The sequence below is a fragment of the Thalassophryne amazonica genome, chromosome 8 (genome assembly GCF_902500255.1).
Source record: "Thalassophryne amazonica chromosome 8, fThaAma1.1, whole genome shotgun sequence".
Lineage (NCBI taxonomy): Eukaryota > Metazoa > Chordata > Actinopteri > Batrachoidiformes > Batrachoididae > Thalassophryne > Thalassophryne amazonica.
In genome coordinates this window covers 53,800,784-53,817,081 of record NC_047110.1, presented here as the reverse complement: position 1 = coordinate 53,817,081, position 16,298 = coordinate 53,800,784, and the positions used below count along the sequence as shown (strand labels likewise).

The window sequence follows — 16,298 nt, the reverse complement described above, 5'->3', positions numbered from 1 at the left end:
CGTGCTGATCGGTGCTGCGAACTAGCTGGTTTTGCCGTGCATTTCATATGGTTGCAGCAGTATTTGTCAGACACTCCCTTAAGCTTTTTCTCAGCACACAAATAAGAGGAATATGGTGATTTTTTTTTTCCTCCCCTGTCAGTTGCTGTGAAAGCCGCGAAAAGTATACTTGGTGTAGATCAAAGCAAAGTGGAAGGTGAGTCGGAGGGGTGATTTGATGGTGGGATGTGGGGAAGGAGAGAAAAGGACTGCTTGCACAGCAGAACTTAGCACAGTGAGAGCACAGAGGGGAGTGTCTGTGACCCCCCCCCCCCTCCACACACACACACACACACACACACACACACACACACACACACACACACACACACACACACACACACACACACACACACACACACACACACCTCGTCACTGCCAGACAGATTAAGCAAACACCCAGATGCACACATGCAACATTCTGCTTATGTCTCATGTCTCTTCTAGCTTTTAGGGGCGCCACCATTAAAATATTAAAGCAAACACCTGTGAACGTCTTATTGCCAAGAAGAAGCAATGTGTTTTGTCTCAGATGTTCCACACTGGGTTAGAAGCTTATACCCCTCATGTATCTTCAAGGCATTTAAATGATCTTTACATCTTTTCAGATTTAAGCTCAAATTGAAACATTATCTACTCACTCTACCTCCTCAGCTAATCTGTACGTTAGCTCTCAAAGGCTTCACCCTGCCCCATCACCTCTGATTGCTTTCTTATTTAAACAGCCGACTCTCTCCCTTCATCTTCCCCCTTTCTTTTGCCTCTTTCCCTCCGTCCTCTCAGGATTCTAACAATGCTTAAGACAGCTTTCATTTCTCCAGGTCTTCAAAGACTGAGCCTTAAAGCATATGAACTTCTGAAGTGGCTCCTGGATGTGTTATTCCACTTTGAATGCTAATTCATCAGTTTCAAGTAACTTTGTTTGGAGCAGCCTGCACTGTCTTTCTTTCTCTACAACTGAATCTATGCTGCCTTCACGTGCTGTTGGGCAGTGCAGTTTTATTTGAGGGCGGGTGCTAAAGGGGTAAAATATGATGTAATTTCTCTACTACCGGAGACAGAAACACAGCAATTTCTCTGGGAAAGTGGACATGTGTTGCGGTTTGTTTATGACTCGTAGCTCAAACATGTCGAGGCGGATATGCAGGTGAGAGAATACAGCTACTCTGGTTAGCGTTGTAGGCTAACACTTACCGACACGACCTTTCCCATTTCCCTCGTCTTCCTTTTTCCATTGGGAACTGAAAAAAACTGCATTTTTCATGACTGCTCTGGTGATTGCAGCCGAAAACAAAAAAGAACACAATTTTCCCATTAGAATTGACGTTGTTTGTGGGGAGAGACTAAGAGTATGGGAGTGTCAGCACAAACCATTTGGAGGATGGGGGTTTCAGCGGAAACCATTTTAAACAGCACGTCTTGGCATGTCCGCTAGGTGATGGCGAGTATGCTTTTAAGTTTATCGAGCCGGGCTGAATGGTTTGTGCTGAAACTCCCACACTCCGCCCGGGGATTCTCTGCCGTGTTTATGCTGCCTGTCCCCAAATGTGGTCAAATCCTATGATATCATGTAGGGGTTCAAACGAGACTGCGCTGCCCTATTGGGTTTATGGTAAAAACAAGGTGGCGACTTGTAAGTTGCACATGAACACCCCCTCAAATTATAATTTTGGGTACGAAAATCAGGTAGAATTTTGATTCAAGAGTTGGCGTAACCTTCAACCTTTTGGCTTGGTGAAGAAGAAGACAGATCCAGTCATGGCTGACATGGTGTGTATGATGAATGATGGTATGGCATTTATTTCACACCATTTTTGTCTAAAAGCTCATGCAATAAGGAATTCATTCATTCATTCATTTTCTATACCTGCTTACTCTAATCAAGGGTCATGGGGGGAGCCTGTCCCAGCAGTCATAAGGAGTGAGGCGGGGTACACCCTGGATAGGACCCCAGTCCATCGTCACAGGCATTGGACGGCCACCAACTCAAAGGTGATTGGCGTTTCTGGTGTGTATCCCCCTTAATGCTTACTTTTTACTCCAAGTCTGTTTTTTGAGATATTTCAGTCAGATTTGGGTGTGTTTAGAAAGACAAAACAAATGGACTAGAGCCTGCTCTGCTCAGACAATCCACTGGGGAACACAAGCGACTAAACCCATTTCTGTTTCCTTCTTACTTTCATATGTGCTCAGTCCCCTTTCGCCTTAAAAATGCAAAAGACAGTTTCAATGCTCATTTTGCATTTCAGATTTCGCATCTTCTCTCATATACTTCCCTATTCTACACCCAGGTTTCTTTTTTCAGGATATTAAATCACCCCCCCGGGGAACACATAATGTACCTACAATTTATGACCTTCAAGCTTCTCATCAACATTGCTTGCCTGTATCTCCTTCAGGAGAGACAAGAATTGTCACTTTGACATCTGCAATTTACAACTCCACACTCCTCACCCGTTCTCCTGTCTTTCTCCTCAGCTCCATCATTACTCTTCTGAGTGTCCCACCAGTTTCCTGTGTTCATATCTGCTGTACCTGCATATATTCTTTTGCAGATTGAACTTAGTTTCACATCGTCAAACTCAGAGATTGTTTTTCCCTCTGTCATTTTTGCATATCCAAGGTCTCACAAGATCTAAAGCTTTGGTTTGTCTCTTTTAATGTGGTATTTGATACTGCAGAGACACAAACTGATTATTGGCACCGCACTTGTAGAGCGCAAACCCCTGCAGATCAGACTTAGTCTATTCATTGAGAGTGCCAGTTTGCACCTCATTGTCACAAATGAGAGTGACTGAGACACTTTTGACTGAGATATAATGCAAAATCTACACCAAATGGTATTTTCAATATTAAATTCAAATGTCCACAAACTCCACAATCCAGATCAGATCTGGAGCAGATTTTGTCAGGCGATAGTGAGTGTCAGTCTGCACCCCACATTCAAATATGGGAGTGACTGGGGTAGGTTTGATTAAGATATAATGTAAAATATATATTAAATAGGGTTTTCAATGTTAAATTTAAATGGCCACAAAATCTGTAATCCAGATCAGAGCCAGATCAAGCTTTGTACCATCAAACATAATACTCTCAGATATCAAAGATGTTTGATCTTTTTTGACAGAGTTTTGAGTTTTTGAAAATTCATTCAATGTTAAAAGATAGGGATTTTCTAATTTTCCCAGATTTTTTTCTGACTTTGACTTTTGACCTACAATCTTGAAAATTTAATCTGTTCTTACCTATCAGGATATAAATCTAAAAATTTCATAACGATATTTGAAAAATTGTTTGTTACAAGCTGTTCACAAACAGACAAACAAACAAGCAAACGGGTGAAAACATGACCTCCGCCCAACCTAGTTGGTGGAGGTTACGCCTATGAAAAATGCTGAAAGAAAGCACTTATCCTGTTGAACTGTCACAAGCCTCATGTTTTGTTCAAGACCATCAACTCGGTTCTTAATGCCTCGCAGACTGTCTGTATGGAGACCTGCTCTGCTGTCTGTGAAAACCTTCTTCACTTTTTTATTGATAAGCTGTCTATTAGATCTTTTATCTCACCATCTGCTTATGACCCCTCAGTCTCTGTCCCCTGCTCGCTGTCTTTGATCAGTGTGAGCCTGTGACTCTGTCCTTTTTTACAGGAGATTGTTGGTCATTTGATGCCCTCAGGTTCTCTAAATGATGTGGTCCTGCCTCGACTATTTAATGAGGTTTTCCACACTGTAGGACCATCTGTTCTTGCAGTTATTAATAGCATTCTGTCCTCAGGTGTGGTCCCTAACAATTTTAAATCGGCAGTAGTGCAACCTCTGATTAAAAACCTGGGCTAGATCCTGGAGTTCTTACATATTTCAGGACTATCTTCAATCTGCCTTTTCTTTAAAAAATCCTCGAGAAGATAGTTTACAGTCCATTAATGGCCTTTCTTTGGTTTTTCCAATCTGGTTTTAAAACCCTACACAGCACCAAGTCATGTCTTTTGGCCACAAAATCTGTAACCAGATTAGATCAGGATCAAACTTTGTCAGTTGATAAAGGATACCATCCTACATAATTCTCTCAAATATGAACAACAACAACAACAACAACAACAAAAAACAATCTTTTTTGACAGTTATATGAATTTTAGAAAATTCATTTGATGTTAAAGGATATGGATTTTTCCAATTTTCCAAGATGTTTCCTGACTTTCACCTGTGACCTTGAAAATTGAATCAGTACTTGCCTATCAGGATATGAATCCTCTGTAAAAATTTCATAACAATATATGATAAATTGTGGGTTGCAGGCTGTTCACAAACAGACAAACAAACGGGTGAAAACATAACCTCCACCCAACTCCATTGGTGATGGTAATAAATAAAATTGGTTGGCTTGTTGGTTGGTTTGTTGGAGTTTTTAATCATGTCTCCTTTGTTTTGTTTCCGGGCAGGTTGCCAGGTCTGCTCTTTATAAGCCAGGCTGTCAGGCGGCAAGACAGATTAAGACATTTCATCTGGTTTTTGTACTTTTTTGGTCGTGGGTGATCTTAATAGAATAGCCCAGTTGCTTTGAGCAGCTCACCCTGAATACTTAAATTTACCTACCTCTGCCACCTCTACTCCTGCACCATTTGTCTCACTCCTTCATGCCCATGTATTCTGCCTTGTTCTGAATGACTTTCATTCCCCTAGTCTCCAGTGCATACCTCTACCTCTCCAGGCTTGCCTCAACCTGTTCCCTACTCTCGGTAAGGATCCTGCTATCATCTACAAACATTATAGCCCATTGAGACAATCAACTATAAGTATTACAACATAATATATGGCAAATATGAAGGACTGTGCTTTTTACTTTCCTACATATTGCAAAAAGACCCCATCCCAAGGTAGTGTATTTATTCACATTTGGCATTAAAGCTGAATTTGATCTACCAGGAGGAGTTCATGAGTGAGGAGGAGGCTTCATTCCTGTAAACAAGCAATTATACACACTCAGCATGCAAAGTGGGACTGTGCTGTCTGTCAATAGCTACTTAAGACTGTCACAGCAAGAGGATGTAAGAAGTGCCGTCCATAAAGTGCAAATCTCCGGCAGAGGGAGAGAGAGCGAGAAAAAGATGAGTTTAGCATAAGCTCAAATTAATCTGGCAATATAGGACATCCGAATATCTCAGACTGTAGCTGCATCATTAGGTGGAAAGAGAGGAAGGAAATGCTGCAAAGCCACTGTCATGAAGATGCAGCGCATCAGCCGTATCATATGTCATCCCTATGCACGGACTGAAACAGGAAGAGTGGAACAGTACACACTGGATGTGGGCAGATTACTACGTGTGCATGTGTGAGAGTCAGTGATGAGGGGGAAGATTTTGTGTCTGCTCCTCACCTCCTTGCTCACAAAGCTGCTGGGCCAGAGCGTCCTTGAAAATTATCTGTCCTCGATGTGTAGCTGTGGCACTGAGATGCAGAATCAGAAGTAGAGAAAAAAGACAAGAAAGACAAAGAAGGAAATGAGCATCTATTATGTCAACTTGGTACACATGGCACAATTTCTCACTTAACAATAATGATGAATTCACACTTTCATAAATAAAAAACTTTCTTAGTCTTACTTTTTCAAGAGAAAAAGTAATGATGAAATCAGTAAAACTAAAACAATTACACACCAGCTTCTACATTACTTAATAAAACCAGTGGTGGGTCCAGCTAACCAAAAAGTTAGCTTTGATAACCATTAAACTGAGAAGTTTACTTTTATAACACTAAATCGATAAACTGCAAAAAAAAAATGTAGCGGAAGTTATTCCTAACTGCTAACCACTAACTTTTAGTGCTGACTTGGTCACGGCCACATTGGATTACACTGTCGGTTATTGATAAACCAGTTTCGAGTTAAACCGCCGCAGAGGCTGCTAGGTAAATTCTAAGGCGAACAAACAAAACTAATGTACGAAAAATAAATACATACAAACACTGACTTTTGAACTGCTTATATACTGTTTTTGTCCACAGTGTAACTTCTTGCCTTCTTACCAGTGATTGTGTGCTTTGACCTGTGAACCAGAAGTGTTAGCTAGCTCTCTGCATTCATAAACAGGAACTAACTCACTTTACCAGCAATAAAAATGTTAGTGGGCTGAAAGTTAGCGGAACTAAATTTAGAGGAAGCTAAGTGGTTCACTGATGGTTTTAAAAGTTAGCTGAAAAGCTAGTCTGCTAATGAAAACATTAGCTTTGTTAATTAGCGATTAGCAGATTAGTGGAACTGTGTCCACCATTGAATAAAAACAACAACAGAACAATTTTAGTGTTAACACTGTGTGGTGGAAAATCACACCTTGATTTAAATTAAGATGGCATGTTACAGTGGTACTGTATTCAAATAAAACCCAAACTGTTAAGAAGTAAGGAAACCTTTGGAGAATCTCCAGTGATGTCATGGGAGAACCCAACAACAAAAACAAACATGGCTGCTATTGGCAATGAATCTTGTAAGGCTACAAGAGTGCAATTCAGACCATTTTATTGCACAAAACACTATGATGTGTGATATCAAGGCAAAAATAAAGGAAGTTCTTGTGTCCTTTGTCACTTTATTTGGAGAAAATGAGGGAAGTTTTGGAGAGAACAGCAACATTGTGGTGGTTTTTCCTTTTCTGTCCTTGCATAACCTCTTTCCCATATGGTTCCAGTCAATTTGTTTAAGCATTCTCTTGCACAGGCTCATGTAACCGCTTTCCCCTAAGGTTCAACTGGACCTGATCAGCTGTCATTATGTGAATGTTGGGGCTGCTGATGATGTGTAACTGGTCAAAAAAACACAGTCATAAGAACAGGCTTCAAGTTACAGTGAACACAGATATTGATTTTTTTTTTTTTTTTTTCATTTTGTTTTTGCATGGAAGGGAGGATATTTTATGGACTTTTGGCTGCTGACCATGAAATCAACCATAAAACTTTCCTATCACATGCCATTTTTTCAACATAATATTTTTTTGTGATTTCCTGTCATATTAAGTCACCTCTTGCCCTCAAAGTAATCTGTTTTGGTTGGTCCAAGCATGCATGGTTATGCAAGGTGCTTTCCAAATATTGTCTTAGTCAGGATAAATGATGCAGAGGCTGTAAGAGCTGCTCACATTTACAGATGTCCTTTCAATGCATGTTGATGCGCATGTTCTAGCTCAGTGAGCATACATAAAGTGCAACTCACTTGGTTTTTGTGCTATACATAGTAAGATTGTACACAATGTTCTAATATTATATAGGATAGCAGGGCTGGATCCAGAGTGAAAATCTGACAGATGCATTTTTGCCCAATGGTAAAATAAAAATCGTACACGTCTTGTTATTCAATAATCTTCATTCTTTTATTCGTGTGCAACATACACTGTCACACTTCTTTTAATATATTTATTATACTTCATGGACCATAGTGAACACTTCTTATTTGTATAAATATAATGTCCTAAAAAAACAACAACACTATTACAAAAATTGACATGGTGGATCCTTAATCTCTGGACATAAATAGGAATAAACAAAATCTGTAGTTTTTGTCAAACGCATTTCCTTTCAGACATTATTGGCATGAATGTCTTTCCATATATCTGAGCTGAACTCTTGCAGCTGCTATGCTGCACGTTAGGATGTAATTTGTAAAGAAATACAGCACGTCTCATTTTGGGAGGAAAAAAACGTTTTAGTCGATTGTAGTTTCTTGTTTGTATTGCAATGTTTGTAAGAGGTGTCATTTTATTTAAAGCGGCAATTCATTTTGAAGTTATTAATACCGACCGGACTCTGTCTTGGCAGAGAGCCACGCAGCGTTTGGAGCTGTGACAATGGCACAGAGGACAATTCTCATTTCTTGACAAGAGAAGAGACCCAGTTAGTGACTTTAATCCACACAAAAGTGACTCCCGTTATTTTAATGGCTTTGAGAGGGGTTAAGAAGCGGACCTGCCATTTCTGAAGAGCAACGAATCAAAGAACCAACGAGCTAGTGGATCGAAGCATTGCTTCAATGGTTCACGCTTCAGAGTGGAGTTGCGCTGCAGAAACGGTTGATTACAGACCCGCTGCATAGCAAACCCTGAATATCTGACTTTATTTGTACGTCTGTATGACTCTGAAACTCGAAAAATCTGTATAATTTATGGACAATCCATATACAGTAGTGTTCAGAATAATAGTAGTGCTATGTGACTAAAAAGATTAATCCAGGTTTTGAGTATATTTCTTATTGTCACATGGGAAACAAGGTACCAGTAGATTCAGTAGATTCTCACAAATCCAACAAGACCAATCATTCATGATATGCACACTCTTAAGGCTATGAAATTGGGCTATTAGTAAAAAAATGTAGAAAAGGCGGTGTTCACAATAATAGTAGTGTGGCATTCAGTCAGTGAGTTCGTTAATTTTGTGGAACAAACAGGTGTGAATCAGGTGTCCCCTATTTAAGGATGAAGCCAGCACCTGTTGAACATGCTTTTCTCTTTGAAAGCCTGAGGAAGGACGTTCAAGACATTGTTCAGAAGAATAGCGTAGTTTGATTAAAAAGTTGATTGGAGAGGGGAAAACGTATACGCAGGTGCAAAAAATTATAGGCTGTTCATCTACAATGATCTCCAATGCTTTAAAATGGACAAAAAAAAAAAAAAAACAACAAAAAACAGAGACGCATGGAAGAAAACGGAAAACAACCATCAAAATGGATAGAAGAAAAACCAGAATGGCAAAGGCTCACCCATTGATCAACTCCAGGATGATCAAAGATGATCAGTCTGGAGTTACCTGTAAGTGCTGTGACAGTTAGAAGATGCCTGTGTGAAGCTAATTTATTTGCAAGAATCCCCTGCAAAGTCCCTCTGTTAAATAAAAGACATGTGCAGAAGAGGTTACAATTTGCCAAAGAACACATCAACTGGCCTAAAGAGAAATGGAGGAATATTTTGTGGTCTGATGAGAGTAAAATTGTTCTTTTTGGGTCCAAGGGCCGCAGACAGTTTGTGAGACGACCCCCAAACTCTGAATTCAAGCCACAGTTCACAGTGAAGACAGTGAAGCATGGTGGTGCAAGCATCATGATATGGGCATGTTTCTCCTACTATGGTGTTGGGCCTATATATCGCATACCAGGTATCATGGATCAGTTTGGATATGTCAAAATACTTGAGGAGGTCATGTTGCCTTATGCTGAAGAGGACATGTCCTTGAAATGGGTGTTTCAACAAGACAATGACCCCAAGCACACTAGTAAACGAGCAAAATCTTGGTTCCAAACCAACAAAATTAATGTCTCGCAGATGTGAAGAAATCATGAAAAACTGTGGTTATACAAGTGAATACTAGTTTAGTGATTCACAGAATTGCTAAAAAAAAAAAAAGCAGTTTCAACATAATAGTTTTGAGTTTGTAGCATCAACAGCAGATGAACACCCCTTTTCTACTTTTTTTTTTACTAATAGCCCAATTTCATAGCCTTAAGAGTGTGCATATCATGAATGCTTGGTCTTGTTGGATTTGTGAGAATCTACTGAATCTACTGGTACCTTGTTTCCCATGTAACAATAAGAAATATACTCAAAACCTGGATTAATCTTTTTAGTCACATAGCACTACTATTATTCTCAACACTACTGTAGGTTGACATGTATAGTCGGAAAACCACCGAAAATGTAATTTCAGTCATCATAGAATGCCTTTCAAACACACTACTGTCTGAAAACTATTTATAAACCACTCACCGTTTCTTGCTGAAATAAGCGCCCAATTTTCCTTGCACAACTTTATTGCTGGATGCCATGATCATCGACTCGACTCGACTGACGCTATGTTTGTTTGATCCGGTTTAAATTTTCCTGTGTACAACTGAGTGGTGCATTGTGGGATCAAATCAAAAGCTGTGTTCACCGCGGGGACATGGTAGGCACTATTCAGGATTATTCGAGATTTTTTTTTACCGATGACGAACGATGAGTAAAAAAATCTGACCGATGCAACGACATCGGTCCAAACCGATCTGGATCCGGGCCTGGATAGACTGGTGGCCTGTCCAGGGTGCGCCCTGCCTTTCATTCACTAACAGGTGGGATAAGCTCCACCCCCCACCCCCACCCATTACCCTTAACTGGAACAAGCGAGTTCAGAAAAGGATGGATAATGATAGAATTTGAATTTGTGATTTCAGTTCTACATGGTGAGAGCAATAAAAGAGGGTGAAATGGTTACAAATGCAGTCAGCTGTTTTATGTAGATGGTGAAACCTGCTAAACGGTGCTGCTTTTATGTAGTAAAAGATTCACTGTTATTTGTGATCAACAAGGTTACACGATACAGATATCCAGTGCAAAAGCAGATCACTGAGTTTTGTAACCCCCACACTACAGACTCAAGCCAGGTTATACATTTCTCTCTTGTATAACCATGAGCAATTAGGGAATAACCCTGTTGTGTCTGATGATTTGCGGACATTCATGCTGTTATATGGTCGCAAATTGAGCATTAAAAAGGATATTTGTGACCATATAGCAGCATGAACATTTGCAAATTATCAGACACAACAAGGTTATTCCCATTCTAATCCAATTCCATCATTTGCACGGTTTATTTTTCTGTTCGGTTGGCGAGGCTTACCGTGAGGCAGCATCACTCCGACAGGGTTCATGGCGCGGAGTAATCCATCAAATGTGAAACAGTAATTCTGTGTCAGAATCCACATCAATACTTTCATATGGTACATATGACATCGTCGGTATGAGACTTTCTTTCAGCTCTCAGCTAACAGCGCCATTGTGCCATCTGCGTAGCAGTGCGCGCAGCCGATGCTCTGTCAAATTGTGTCTCGTTGCATAAATTGACAGTTCCGTTTTCCAACATTATTGAGCATGCATGCACTTGCGCAGTTGCACGGAGGGCTGGCCTGTAGACAGGAATGATATCTTGTCAGAACACCAGTTAGGGCATGGAGTAATACATCCAAATGTGAAAGAGTCAAATATTTTGCCACCGTTACCCCGATAGTATACGGTCTGAAATCTCACACGATTAACCAATCAGATTTGTGAATGTAATGATTAGAATAAAGAATTGATGTTGAAAAGGAGTTTCATCTGGGTAACTTCAGTTTTTTTTCCCACTGTTTCACGTTTACAAACATCACTTTTACAGGGTTCTTTTAGTTGCGCAACATTCAGCACTAAACTGCTCACACTCAGTTAACTGCCCGAAATACTTTTACCAGTGTAATTCACAGAGCACACAATATTTCCAAATTACAGCGACGATAAAACTCCAACATGAGGACCACTACGTACAGCTCCGCAACAGAATCAGAACTCCAACCAAGAATAATGCAGGATGGGACTACAGGGAAAAACCCATCACCCTTAATTCATTATTCATGAACAAATTTTTTTCATGAACAAAAAGCAATAAAAGGAAGATAAATCTTGTATTCTTTGTTCCTTGTAACAAATAATAATAATAAAAAAAATCCATTTACTTCCTCAATTCCAACCACAGCGCTGTTTCTTTGTCAAGTCACCAAATATCAGATATCATTAACAGTAACATAGTTGTTGACATTTCAGGAGTTACATTCACTTTTCTTATAATTTGCTATATTCTCTCATAACTTTGTCCTTATACATTTTTACAAATATTTGTGCAACATTTAATTTCTTCATTCAATGCATTTCAAAGTTTAACTCCATAAACAGAGGGACACTTCTGTTTCATAGCTGTTTGTGCAAACATAGTCCAAAAATACTCAATTAATTTTGGACATCACCTGATAAAGTACTTCCGTAGGGTGCGAATATGTACAACTCAGGGCGACACCTGTCGGAGCAACTCTTAAGAGTGTGGTTACACATCGTGTATGTGGTTACATATCATGTAACCACATTTTTCTTCACAGTTGCTGTGAATAAAAAATAAAAAATAAATAAAAATAATACATGCTGTGACGGTTTTGTGCACGTGGGAACACAGTGTCCCTCTGTTTATAGAGTTAAACTTTGGAATGCATTGAATGAAGAAATTAAATGTACAAATATTTATAAGTTCAAAAAATGTATAAGGACAAAGTTATGAGAGAATATAGCAAATTATAAGAAAAGTGAATGTAACTTCTGAAATGTTGACAATTATGTTAGTGTTAATGATGTTTATTTGATGTTTGGTGATTTGACGAGGACCAGCGTTGGGGTTGGAATTGAGGAAGCAATTAGATTTTATTTTTGTTGTTGTTAGAGGAACAAAGAATACAAGATTCATCTTCCTTTTATTTCTTTTAGTTCATCAAAAAATTTTGTTCATGAATAAAGAATTAAGGAATTAAGGATGATGGGTTTTCCCTGTAGTCCCATCCTGCATTATTCTTGGTTGGAGTTCTGATTCTGTTAGGGAGCTGTATGTAGTGGTCCTCATGTTGGAGTTAGAATAACCACATCGCATAGCTGCTATGAAAAAATAAAAATTACATCACACCCACGGGAATCGAACCCGCACCAAAAGCTCTGAATACCAGTCAGAAACCTTACCACCAAGCTACAATCACTGTCCTATAAAAACTGCACAAAACTGCCTCATATCAGGAAGGACATGAATGTATTTAAGGAAAAAAAATGCACACAATATAAAAAAAACGCATTTTATTGAATCCCTCTTATCAAGTGGGTAATACAAGTATGATCCATCGGTTCTTCAGTAGATGACCCATGGTCACAGACATACATGCATGCAATGACATGAATGATGAAGCAGTTCGCTCTTCTCATGTCCACACCTATTGATCCGGTGCACACAGGAGGCCACGCGCGTGTTCTGCCTGACTCGCGAGTCTTGTTGACTGCGCCGCAGGACTGACACCACAACATGTAGAACAGAGCTCACGTGGGTGGTGTGACAGTCAGATTGCCCGCTTTGTGTTATGATCTGATGGTCCGTTTCAACCTGGGGGCAGCCTTTCAATGGGCTGTAGCGTGCACGCGCGCACTTGCTGCAGCCTGTCGCCAAGCGATATATGTTTTAATTTATGTCCACGTGATGACAGCAAGCAGACACACATGAGTCACAGTGGGCAGTTGTTAGTCCATGTCTGTCCAAACACAGTACAGAACGACAGATCTCCACAGCCACTTCTGTCGGCGGCCACACCTCCTGTCAGTTTAGCACACACACTAAAGCCACACTCGTGGAGCACTTAGACAAATTTCTCTAACAGCACGACAATGATTGTCTGCTGACTGTTGTTGTGTTAATAGTGCGAATGGCCACACATTTTCTAAGTGCCAAACAAGCGGTGTTGGATGTTCGTCACCTGCCACGAGAGGAATCAATGGGCTCGCACAGTGCACACTCTGTCTTTCAGTCGCCTGTGTGCACATATACATGCAGCAACAGGTGTACGAGGCAACTATGATTTTACACGTTTTGCACATGATTCCTGCTTCATGCGCATTTTATGTGCAAATCGACAAAATTTGCACTGTGTGTGAAGGGGCCCTAACCAATGACATAATGCTACCTTCAGAAACCCTGGAGCAGAATATTATGCTTAACTCATCAACACCCACAATATTGCACACTGAGATGGACCCACCCCAAACTGAATATGCAGGAATGCAAACATGCTACATGGACAATACATGCTAGTTTGTGCACTGAAAAAATGCAATCCTTCATGTGCATCGTAAATCGGCATGTAGGATTTTTTGTGAGTGCTACAGTGTTGGCACACATTTTTACACATGCAAAATTTTCAGAAATCAGGTGTAAATTTGAAATGAACTCACTACGATTTTATTATATATTAAATTCGGGAAGCTGACAGATGGTATTGTACATCAGAGCACACTGGTAGATGAGTTTATATGAGGCTATTAGAAGTGTATAGGGTCAGTACAGCTTCAGTGAGATCTACAATCAGGTCTATAGTCTATTTCTTTTTATTTTTAATTTTGCCTCAGCACATGGCCACCATGGAATGGAAATGAAACACGATGTCACTGTCCAAATAATTCTGGACCCTACTTGACCTTCCTGTTTTTATTGCACTCTTGTCATCTCTACCGTTGTGCATCACATTTGACTCCACTCCATTCTTGACCATAATGCAGACTCAGGCCTTTTATGGGTACTAAGGTATTTACATGTTCATCTCAAGGCATGAATAATGAATATGTTCTCATTAATTCATAAGGAGCCTGTGTACCTTTGCAGGACTAGGAGAAACCATATTTAATTACACTCATATTTCAGAGTTGGTCAAAAACTAATTTGAGCTTGGCATCTATGAATAAATGATGGCATGTAACAAACAGTGGGTGAAGATGTAGGGACAAGATCTTAAATATTTACAAAACAGCTTCCCCTCAAGTTCCATAATATGAATCTGTTCACAGCGCAGGAACAATGTGAAAGATCACATTGACCTCATATTGTATTCACACACAAAACACGCAGCATACAAATCTCAGCATACAACATTGACTCTAGTGGAAAAACTGTATTTGTATTGTGCTGGGAATGCTTTTATTGTTTCATCTTCAAGGGCTCTTACTAGCACAATGACACAGGCACACAATATACGAGGGTAGATCGAAAAGTTCTTGGCCTCACCTAGAAGGCAGGACAGCATCTCCAAATCTATGATGCAGTTGTAAACTATTATGCCTTGTATGGTTATGCACTAACATTCATGTGTCTGTCTTTATTTATTTTTAGGTGAGGCTGTTTGAAAGTCTTCAGATCTAGTGAAGATCCAAAAATGGTCACAAAAGAAGCTTGTGTGGTGATTAAATATCTGTATAAAAAGGGCATGACACCCAAGGCAATCCATGATGACATGGACTGCCATTGCCATTGACATTGAGTCGAATGATGACGTCATTAAGGCTGTAGAGTCCTACCTGAAGGACCAAAATGAAGCCTTCTAACATGAAGGCATCGGAATGTTGGAGCACCGCTGGACAAAGTGCATTGAGGTGAAGGGGGACTATGTTGAAAAATAACCAGGAACTAGGAGTATCCTGACAACCCTTCTTGGTGAGGCTGAGAACTTTTCGATCTACCCTCGTATGTATATATATATATTATTATATAGTATTATATAATACTATATATAGTATATAGTATAGTATATATAGTATTGGTGCGGTAGGTTCCTGGTTCAAATCCCACCCCTGCCACATTTCTCCATTTATGTCGTATGGCTGGGGTGCCTGGCTGCCTTTTGTTTCTGTCTTCTGTTCTGTCTTTTGTTTTTCCTTCCAGGTGGCATGCGTTCAGGACTGAGTGGCTGTGTGGCTGAGTTATCAGGACCTCACCCTGATCACCTGAGCTTGTCATGTGCAGCTCGTCAGGACTCACAGCTGGGGTGCATCTTTATGGATTGGGGCACGGTTGCATTTAAGTCTGGAGTACACAGTGTGTATTTGCCAGAGACTCGACCTTGTGACCAGACGGGTGAGATCGTCGTCTAGAGAGCCATCTCATCATCATGGATGCAGAGACCGTACCAGGTTTGATGCCATGGTCTGTGAAAGAGGAGGGGGTGAGGTCTCACGCTCGTCAGCACACTTCCTGAGGTACTTTAGGTTTTGTGACTAACATGAGTACAGTCAGTAGATGTGGTGTCCCTCACACCTTATTATATTGAGCTGTTATGTTAGTCGTTTAATCAGCTTCCACTGCAGTGGAGAATTGAACTGGGTGTTCCATGCCTGCAGGGTGGGAAGCTGATTGGTGATTAAGCCAGGAAGTGTTTGCTGTTTATGTACACCTTTGAGTGGTCTCTCTGTGTGTGGAGTGGTGGACTCACATGATGGTTTCTTCTTTCACAGACTCAGTTGGTCGCGGCCACCTGGGGGGTGTCGGCGGGGGTCCTTGGGTCCGAACTGTTCTGGCTCCGGACCGTTTGTGCTGCTGGGAGTGCCACGCTTTCCACCTCGCCAGACCGCGCACTTATTTTTTGTAATTCAGCACTCACTGTTATGTTATTAAATTCTGTTATCCTTTGAACCGTGCTCTGCTTATTTATACTGGTCCTTCAAACGCTGGCCGGGTCCCTCCCCCGCATCCGACACATAACAATTTACTTGTAATGTGGAGTTGCATCAGGAAGGGCATCCGGCATGAAACGTGTGCCAATTCAACATGAAGATCCACCACGGATTTGCTGTGGTGACCCTGAGTGCAAACAAGGGAGCAGCCGAAGGGACTTACTTACTTTTATTGGTGCACAGCATTTATGGATTT

At 40.5% G+C, this 16,298-nt stretch overlaps 1 protein-coding gene across 1 annotated transcript in view; it reads right to left on the bottom strand.

The window, feature by feature from the left end:
* reln (reelin) overlaps positions 1 to 16,298 on the bottom strand; it is a 360,124-nt gene that overhangs the window by 120,537 nt on the left and 223,289 nt on the right. The window contains 1 exon segment of the mRNA XM_034176269.1: positions 5,416 to 5,486. Within this exon segment, the coding sequence (XP_034032160.1) occupies positions 5,416 to 5,486 (71 nt within the window).